The following is a 10,411-nucleotide window of genomic DNA, read 5'->3' as shown; positions in this document are numbered from 1 at the left end:
AAGAAAGCTTCAGAGATGCCTAGTTGAGATAAAGGCTCAGGGTGTCCTTGTTGAAAAAGCCAGTGGGGTACAAAAATAGGCAAAACTAATCTGTTTCAAGACCTGGGGAAAGTGATTGCCTTTCAGGGAATAGGTAGTGACTGGTGGAGGAGGGGGCAAAAGGGGACTTCTGTCTCTTTCTCTCTCTGGGTGCCGCTGAGATGTGTGCATGAAGTTTGTGAGAAGACTGGGGGCAGCAGGGGATGCTGGGGCTCTGACATCTGCTCCAAAGGCACAGGTTACTGTCTCGAGCTCAGACCTACAGTGCGCTGGCTGTAAAAACCCCATGCGCAGAATGAGGAATCTCCTTTTCAAGTAGACGGACACGGCCAATTGCACACTTTTAATTGTTTAATTAATGAATATTTACATTAAAAAAAGCAGTTAAGGGACTTGGCATCAAAAGCATTGACTGTGAGGCATAGAAAATGGATACACGTATCATTTCCAAGTCTTCCCAGAAGGAAAATCCAGGGAGACTGAGTTTCTTGAGTTCACAATTGTCATTCTGAATACAAATCGTTAGGTCTATCTGTCCTCATTTAACACTTTAGTTACAAACATTATCAACCACGCTTCCATATGAGTGCTCAGCTGGGAGAAGATTGCTTTAGTTGACAAAAACTCTTTCAGAACAAAAAAACGTGATTTTTCATTCTTGAAAGGACTTGACCTTGTTAGAATAAATCTATTGTAGAATGCTGGGCTCTGGGATAGGGAGAGTTGAAAACCTTGCTTATGGAAGAGATTAGAACTCACCCAAACCTGTTTGGTTGAGGCACCGTAATTGGATATTCTTTGCTCTCTCTAGAGGGAGGATCAGTAAACGTTTCTTAAGGACGGCAAGTATTCTCAGATTTGCAGCTCATTCGGTCATGAGGCATGTAAACAAATGGACATGGCTACATTCAAATAAAACTTTATTTACAAAAACAGGAGGCCCAGCCTTAGTTTGCCAAAGCCTGCCATAAGGGTGAGGCTAGGGCCTGAGCTCTGTCCAGAATATCTGAATATTCTGAATGGATGGATGTTCACCAGCAAGTATCTGGTTTTTGCATCAGAGACATGTGCTCCAACTGCAATACTTTGGTATGAATTTTTAGAATGGCTGAGGAGAATATCAGTACCTTTGACTCAGACAATTTTATGGGAAGAATCCAAGTGGAATATACATTAGGAGAGCATGATGTTACATTTCCTAGTGCTGAGCAGAGCTAGTACAACATTCACTTAAGTGCATTTATCTAGAATAAAGCAAACAACTAGAGCTGCTAGGGAATAGGAAAGAGTAATTAAGTCTGCCTTTTGGTTGGATTGCAATCCTAGTCTCTGATTTTAAAACTTAAAAGTTTAAAATGATTAGTGTGACAAATTTCCATTTATCTTACTTTGATTACTTTTTAAGTTAAAATTTAATACTGGTATAAAGGAAAAAAGAAAATAACCTATAATATATTAAGCCGAAGAATTTTTGTTTCCCTTAATGAATCCTTCCACTCTGCAGTCAAAGCCAATAATATATCACATGTGAATTAAATGCCACTAGGAATCATATTGTGGCATCTGCCTCCCCCTAAACATAATGCGAATCCATCGATTCTTCACCTGCAACTTTTGGATAGAGGGCGATGAATTCCTTTTCCAGTGAATTTCTAGATTCAAGAATTTCTCAAGGCCTATGCCTGGTAAAACCCATTTTAAACCTCCAAGTTGCCAGTAGTAATTGACTTCAGAGGATCTTCTAAGGAAATAAAATTGTATTCCTAAGCACACCGAAAATCCTTTAGCGTTTGCTCACTTTTCATACATGGGAGAATTGAGAGGGATGAGAAGACATGAAGGGCCCTCTTTAGCCCCTCTCCAGAGGGTGACCGGCATCTGAAAATGCTCCAGTGCCACATCAGATCAGAGATGCTAAAAAGAACCACCACCTCTGTTAAAAAATGATAATATTTTCTCAATCACTTAAAAGTGTGAGTTAAACTGAAGATTTATTTTAGATGCCTAATGTTGTTTTTTCCCAGAACTTTTTCTTGTCCTCTAAAATGGTTTCCATAATACGGAAGGGCTCTGGTTGGGGAAAGAGGTTGAAGGAATAAGGAATGGGGAGGGACAGAAAGACGTGCAGGATCTCCATGATGTATATAAAATCTGTTCTGCCTGTCGTCTTATATCTGCAAAAAGACTTCCTGGCTTACTGCCTTCACCTGGAAGAATGTTAATTCACGATATGTTACAATTTCCCAAGTTATTACATAAGAGATTAACTGCTTCTGGTTTTGACTACCTAGAGACAAAATTTTCTTCCAAACATGCTATTAAAATATAACCAATGTTTTGTTTTACAATATGTCACTCAGTTATCTAATGACCAGCTCTCTGTGATGCATTACAGCTGAGAATGAAGGCCATCCCACTGAAGGGTGAGTCCCTGAGTGGACACTTGCTCCAGAGCAAATGCCTGAACCCGACCTGCTGTGTTTAGTATCCTCCAACCACTAAGCTTGGCCAATCTGAATAGCTTTAAAAGGCCATGACCACTTTCTACCCTTCACTTCTTATAATCATAGAATTTTTCCTTCTAGAAAGCAAAAATTATTACAGAGATTATCAGAGTGTCAGGTATAGCACTTACAGGCATTTCAAAAGATTATAGTCAATTTAAAATGCTGAACAGATTCAAAATAGCTTTTCAAGACTGAATCTCTTGCATTTTAATGTTTATATCAGACATTGCGATTTTAAAGATAAATTATCTGAACTTCTATTAGGTAGTAATGGTGTCAGAGAATGATGGGTAATTAGGCCATATGGTATATCCTGTGTCCACGGCAATCCTGTGTCCCATGCAATTTTTGCAGAATGCTGCACTATGTAAACTGCTACTGCAAAGCAGGCAATTATGGCACTGTATTTTCCATAAAATCCACCCAAATAAATCTTGCAGCCCCTCTCTTTGCAGATGAGCATCTTGCCTTTAAGAGGATGCAGTAGAAAAGAAACTTGCTAACAGTTTCTTTAGCAACAGCAGGAAGATTTCTTGTCTGAGACTCCGTAAGTTTTTCATTTCATTAGCTGTCTCCTCCACCTCCTTTATTCATCCGACAAACACGTACTGAGCACCTCCTATGAGCCAGGCACCGTTTCAGGCTTGGGGGATACACTAAGAACAAAACACAGGAAAGTCCCTGCCCCATGGAGCTTACATTCTAGTAGGGGGAGACAGACAAGCACATAAATACATAATATCACAGGGTTCAAAATAGCTTAGAGACATCCTGTCTGAAATCTACTGCATCTCCTCCTTTTGGGGCTGTGATGAGTGAAAGGAGAGGCCAGTAATGGACCAACGATGTCACTGGTCCTAATGGGTAAACTTCAGTGAGTCCTTCAATTAACCTGGGTCTCAGTTTCCTCAGCTATAAAATGGGCAGAGGTTGGATTAAGTGACTTTTTTTTTTAAGAGAAAGGGCCCTTTCAAGAGCCAGTTTGTTGACTGTTCTACATTTTTTAAAAATTTAAAAAGAAAACATGAAAATTCCTTAGGTATTCCACATACACTCAACACTTTAAATGCCAATCTAAACTTCATAAATAGCAAATGTCTTATTTACAACTGCTATAGAATGAAGTCATTTTACTATCTTCAGCCACCATAAAAGCATATTCATTTCCATTGTTGGTTGCATAGTTCCACCTCATTTGTAAAACCCTCCTGGGTATGACACTGTCTCTCTCCTACTAACCTAGTTCACAGACTTTGTGCTCCTGTTTAACCTTTTCCACTGGACTATCAGTTCTAGGAAAATAGGGATTGGGTCCTTACTCCTTTGGATGAGAGTCTGTCCAGGTAATCCATAGAGGTGTAATCATTGCACCTACACCATGTTTTATGGCCTCAGGCCCGTTGGGAACCCACATTAGTTCTTTAGGTTGTAAGAATAGTTCTGCTTAATAAAATTAGAGCTATGGTGGGGGCCTCCCTGGTGGCACAGTGGTTGAGAGTCCGCCTGCCGATGCAGGGGACACAGGTTCGTGCCCCGGTCCGGGAAGATCCCACAGGCTGCGGAGCGGCTGGGCCCGTGAGCCATGGCCGCTGAGCCTGCGTGTCCGGAGCCTGTGCTCCGCAACGGGAGAGGACACAACAGTGAGAGGCCCGCGTACCGCAAAAAAAAAAAAAAAAAAAATTTAGAGCTATGGGGTACCAAAGGGTATGTACACTAACATCCAAAAAGGAGAAATGGGTTTCCAGAACAATTCACAGTCTAGGATAATGTGAATTAAAAAATAATCCTAACCTCTTTGGAACCCTGGTGGAATGTTAATGTATATTTAATAACGCAAGTGAAGTTGTATGCATTTTGCAAACAGTTTTTCTTAAAGAAGGTAACATAGCTGGCGAGCTGAATGTCAAATAAGGCTCATACTCATTAACTTGGCATGAGTTATGAAGCCCCTGATTCTCTTGAAAGACAAGCTGTATTCACTGGTTTGACTTTGAAATGTAGAAACTCAAATTTCAATCAATCCAGCAGCTAAGGATGACAGGAAATTTTACAGGCCTATAAGAAATCTTCTTTTCTTATCTGGATCAGATTCCCACCAAAACGTTGAAGATTGCTGAAGGCTGCATGCTGTGTCTTTGAGTTTTATCGGTTGCTGTGTAATCAAATATCCTACACGTTTTCAAATCTGATAGGGTGGGCCCTATCAAAAGGACACATCTTATCAATGCCTTTGGATGCAAAGTGAAATCTCTGCCTTAATAACCGAATTTAATTCCTTCCTGTTGATCTGTGGTGTCAACATACATGCTGTCAATGTTGTCAGAAGTGCCTAACATGGGCTGCTGTGTAGACTAAGGTCTGTCCTGTCCTTTCAGTCACTGGAAAGGAATAAGGACCACATCCTTGGTTGGGTGCACACGACTACTCCGGGGCCAGAAGGGCAGGGGCAGGAGCAACCCATGTAACCTTAAATAACCTTGAAGCAGCATCACAACATCTTCTAGCAATAGACAATACCTCAAACAGAGCCTGTATGGACTATGAGAGGAAGGCAGGTCCAGCAGACATCAATTGCATAAGTGAGGGTCAGAGAAAAATAAGGAGGTTCAGACAACTTTTGGCAAAGTAGATCACAGTGACAGGTAAATTCTTGTTAGCAAAGAAAATGCAGTTTGGTATACATCATGGAATTTTAGTATGTGTTTAAGCTGTTGGGTATATGCTACCTACGAATACAGTCCTTTTTTCACAGGGACAGGCAGGAGGAATTATAAAGCCCTGCTGATTTTCACTGTCCTTATATCAGTATGACTACAGCCCTTCCCAGCCAACCCAAAGGGTCCAAGTGTTGGATACAAGAGTGCACTGGGTCTGGCTATGGCTGTTAGGTCTCCAGAAAGTCACTGTGTGACATGTACTCTTCAGGGTGGAAGTCTTTGAGTTGCAAACAAGTATGACTCTTAAGTCCAAACCTCGGTGGGCACCATGGCTTCTTTAGTTCCAACAGAAGGCAGTAGGTTTTCTTCAGACAGGAAATAAAAGGGAAATTGTACCAAGAACCCACGGATCTTTTTCAGTTCTTCCTCAGCTCTAATGGGATCTTCCTTTGCTAAGATGGGCTTGCTTATAAAGTCTCTCAGCTGAATTAAATTGTGTACTTCATCATTGGGAAGGCACCGGAACACCTGATTAAATAGGAAACTGAGTGACAGGTTTAAAAGAAAGGATATCCCCTTCACTGAAAATACTCATTCCGACGGACAAAACCTTTGTTTTATGAAACACATATTAATTAGTTTTATGTTACAGCGCAGACCTGATTGAAGGGTTGCTTCTTTTATTTGCTACAAAGAGAGTGCTAGATTTGCTTCCATCAAAAAAAAAAAAAAAATCAACACAGATCCTATATCTGATCTACATAAATGACTGACCTCAGGATAAAGTCAAGCTAGTGGTAAGGAGTTTCATGGGTGATACCTTACTTTTTGGATAATAATCACCCCTGAATTTCACTGGAGGTTCTGGTCTAAAAGGAAAATTGTGTATTATATTTTCTCTAACTTTTTAATTTTGAAAAATGTTTTTATCTGTACCTGTACTTAAAGTTATCAATTGTGCATGTATATTGCTAACTGAAAATAAGTTTCACACATCATAACACTTCACACCTCAATATTTCAGCATGTATTTCTTAAGAATAAGGACATGTGCCTATATAACCACAGTACAATTCTCACACCTCAGAAAATCAATTCTATGTTATTTAAGATACGGTCCATTTTCAGATTTACCCGATTATTCCCAAAATGTCTTCTATAGCTATTATTCCTCCCAATCCAGGATCCAAGCTAGGCTGTGCCCTGCATTTTAAAAATTACATTTGAAAAGACTCCATGCACACAACCTATTTGATCATGGCCTTGAGGCCTCAGTATGAAATAAGGCTATGTAGATAGTTGTCATGTTTCATTAGAAATGATGAATTGTCTGTGCTGAGGCAACTCTGGAAGTCAGAAGAAGAATGCACTCTCACCCAGTTTATAATAGATGGTCAGTGGAACTCAGCTTGAATATCTTCTATGATGGAATGCTGGCTACTTCATGATGTAACCTGTTTCAGTGTCAGGTGACTCAACTCTTGTACACTCTTTATCATCATCAATGGACGGAACTTACCAGAAGATGCATTTAGCCTCCCTAACAAACGAAGTTGGTTTTAAAACACCTTTCCAAAATTAGAGCTGTCCAAATGAGGAAGTTTCTCATTAATAAGCTTCATCATTAGGATGGACACCATTTACTATATGTACTATGTGCTAAATACATTTAATAGACTGTTCTTTATCCTCACGACCACCTAGTGAATGTTCCTCCCAATTTATAGGAGAGGAAAGAAAGGAAGGCTCAGAACATCAAATTACTACACACATAGTTATATCACCAGCAACTGTGTGAGCTGGGCTGAACCCAAGTCTGACTCATTTTTTGATCCCATCTGCCTCTTTTCTCTTTGTCACTAGACATGTATAAAGGCTGGGTAACCACCTGCTAAGGATGCTTATGATGGGATTCTGGAATCTGAGACCAGAATGCCACTAAAGTCTCTTCTAAACAATAATCCATGGCTCTTTTTGACTCTGTTTTTTTAATGTCTACCAAGAAGTATTTTATTACACCTTGGAGGTGTATTGGTTTTTTACACTCATTAAGAATACTCTGTGCCAATAATATGCAGAAATAATTACGTGCTTTTGTGACGTGATTCAATTAAAAAAGGAGCAGGATATGTGAACCTCACCTTATCATAAATTGTAGCATTTCGAGCTGCCGTTGAAACCCACACCTCCTTGAAGAATTTGTCACTCACTGGATCCTGAATGTCTTCACTAGGGCCAGAAAGATAGCCGAGGACAACCCTGAAATACAAATGTCCTCCAAAATGAGTAAATGAAACAAAGCAGTTTGCTGCAGGCACTGTTTCTAATGGTACAGCAGTTCAGACACTCAACCACAGAAGTCCTCTTTTTTTTAAGGAAATCAAAGGAAGCCATTAAGACTAAGTGTGTGTCTGTGTGTCTATATATAAAAAAGCCCAGTTGCAAAACAAAACAAAACAAAACAGAAAAGCCTAAGTTGTTATGATGTTTGAGACAGAGAAACACCTTCATTTTGCTCTAAGAGAGTTCTTGTAATTTGGCCTAAGAGGGCGAGAACCTTGGAAGACAGGATAAGTATTCAAAGCATGTGCCTTTCATCGTGCTGAGCCTTTCCAAAAACGATCTCAGTAAATCCTCAACAGTCTTATGAAGAAGCAGCTATTAAAAAAAAAAAAAAAAAGTAAAAGAATAGTAAAAACAAAAGAAGCAAGCATTATTATTTTCCTTTAACTGAAAAGGGAACAAAGGGGACATCCCTGGTGGCACAGTGGTTAAGACTCTGAGCTTCCAATGCAGGGGGCCCGGGTTCGATCCCTGGTCTGGGAACTAGATCCCATATGCATGCTGCAACTAAGAGTCCACATGCCACAACTAAGGAGCCCACGAGCCGCAACTAAGGAGCCCACCTGCTGCAACAAGACCCAGTGCAACCAAATAAATAAATAGATCAACAGGTTAAAAAAAAAAGAAAAGGGAACTAAGGCACAGAGAGGTCAAGTAACTCTTTCAAGGTCATACAGCTAGCAAACTGTATATCTGGGACTCCAACCAGGACCACCTGACTCCCAAACCTGTCCTCTTAACCAAGACTTGACTTTCCTTCCTCCCTCCCCACGCCTTCCTCCCTTCCTCCCTTCCTCCCTTCCTTCCTCCCTCCCTTCCTTCCTTCCTTCTTCCCTCCCTTGGGCCAAGAACTGTGCTGAACTCTAGGGTACAGAAATGAATATGAAAGACACGGAGCCTCTCTGGGTGCAGTTATACTTGGTGGGTGAGATCAACAATGAATAAAGAATCACCCTCAAAAGGAATTAATTAAAATGTGGTAAATACCAGGTGTGCTTTAAGAGTGTGAGATGGGAGTAGTCGGGGAGGCTTTTCCCTCCCCTACCTGTTTGCCTAACCTTACCTACCATCTTTCAGGATTCAGTACAAGGTCACCTCTATAAAAGTTTTTATGGCTCCCTTTCTCCCTTCTCCCATTTCTCCCCGTCAGTCCTGAGAGATCTGAACTTTATTCCTTTGTCGCCCTCACTGTGCTTCATCTGTGCTTCGTTTTTATCAGAGCACCTGCAATACTTCATGCACTTTTTGCTTTTAATAGGCCCATCTCCCACTTCTAGCATGTAAATTCTTTAAGAGAACATGACCTGGCTATTCTCATATCCCCAGAGTACCTGGCATAAAAGAAGCCATACAGTAGATTGTTTGAATTGATCAAATATAAACAGAGGACTAGAAATAAGAAGAAATTCTCAAGCAAAGCAAGACAAGTTTTAGAGGTCATATGTGAAAATTATAAAAGCGCTGGTACCTACATAAAGCCTGAATGTTAAAAAGCACTTCCATCTTAATCCGGGGAGGTAGATGGTACAGGATTCCCATTTTGCAAACGGGAAACAAAAGGTTGGAGGCATTCTATTAATAGAGCTAGAATTGAAACTGAGTCCAAAGCTCTTTGCTCACATGCCTGGTAGGTTCAAGGAATACCAAAAAGGCTTGTGCTACATTGGAAATAAAAGTGGGAGACTTCCCTGGTGGCGCAGTGGTTAAGAATCCGCCTGCCAATGCAGGGGACACGGGGTCTATCCCTGGTCTGCAAAGATCCTACATGCTGCGGAACTAAGCCCGTGAGCCACAAGTACTGAGGCTGCTCTCTAGAGCCCGTGAGCCACAACTACTGAGCCCACGTGCCGCAACTACTGAAGCCCGCATGCCTAGAGCCCGCGCTCCGCAACAAGAGAAGCCACTGCAATGAGAAGCCCACGCACCGCAACGGAGAGTAGCCCCCGCTCTTTGCAACTAGAGAAAGCCCACGCGCAGCAGCCAAGACCCAACGCAGCCAAAAATAACTAAATAACTGAATTTATTTAAAGAAAGAAAGAAAGAAAAGTGGGGAAATGGGTCTCAGAAGGACTTTGGCTTTTACATTGCATGAAATTGGGACATACTGCTGACACTGGAGCAAGGAGTGACAGGATCTGACTTAAATATTAACAAACGGCTGCTGGATTGAGAATAGACCGTGCAGGGCAAGGATTGAAACAGAGAGGTCAGTTAGGAGTTACTGCAGTGATCTCGGTGGGAGATGATGGTGGCTCGGGTGGTGGAGAGGAAGGTGGAGAGATCAGATTTCACTGATCCAGTGGACACAGGGTGTGAGAAAAAGTGAGGCATCAGGATGACTAAAAGGGCTTTGCCTTGAGCAAACAGAAGACTGTAGTTGCCATTAGCTGAGATGGGGAATTCTGTGGGTAGAGCCAGTTAGTGGGAGAAGACCAGGAATTCAGTTTTGAACCTGTTGGGACATCTATTAAATATACAAGTGGTGATGCTAAGTAGGCAGCTGGATAAAAGAATCTGGAGTTTGAGAGAGAAGGTCTGGCTGGAGATACACACTTGAGAACTGTCCACATATGTATACTCATAAAGCCATGTGACTTCAACTGACTTTACCAAAGTAGTGAGTATAGAGAGAGAAGAGGACCAGTGCACCTCAACAGTAGGGGAGAGAAGGAGCAGCCAGTGAGGCTGCAGAGAAGCCAGAGGATGGGTATCCTGGAGCCACACGGAGTCAAATTCAGATGAGAATGGACCATTGGATTTAACAGGGTGGAGGTCATCATATTGTTACCCTCTTTGTATTTAAATGTGTAGATTTACATCATCGTTTTTAATGGTTGCAGAATTTCCCATTATGTGAAATTTTAT

At 41.3% G+C, this 10,411-nt stretch overlaps 1 protein-coding gene across 4 annotated transcripts in view; it reads right to left on the bottom strand.

Annotated features, from left to right (window-relative positions):
• Positions 1 to 372: 372 nt before the first annotated feature.
• PLD1 (phospholipase D1) overlaps positions 373 to 10,411 on the bottom strand; it is a 203,604-nt gene continuing 193,565 nt past the window's right edge. For 3 of the 4 annotated variants that reach the window (XM_030863651.2, XM_060298418.1, XM_030863632.2), the window contains 2 exons: positions 7,345 to 7,462; positions 373 to 5,731 (listed from right to left, as the gene is read on the bottom strand). In XM_030863651.2, the coding sequence (XP_030719511.1) occupies positions 5,507 to 5,731; positions 7,345 to 7,462 (343 nt within the window). In that variant the 3' untranslated portion in view covers positions 373 to 5,506. Of the gene's footprint in view, positions 5,748 to 7,344; positions 7,463 to 10,411 lie in introns of all 4 variants that reach the window. The other variant, XM_030863669.2, reaches the window with a different exon arrangement.

Source organism: Globicephala melas, chromosome 4, assembly GCF_963455315.2.
Source record: "Globicephala melas chromosome 4, mGloMel1.2, whole genome shotgun sequence".
Lineage (NCBI taxonomy): Eukaryota > Metazoa > Chordata > Mammalia > Artiodactyla > Delphinidae > Globicephala > Globicephala melas.
Note: the sequence above shows the minus strand (reverse complement) of the source record. Positions and strands in the feature narration are given on the sequence as shown.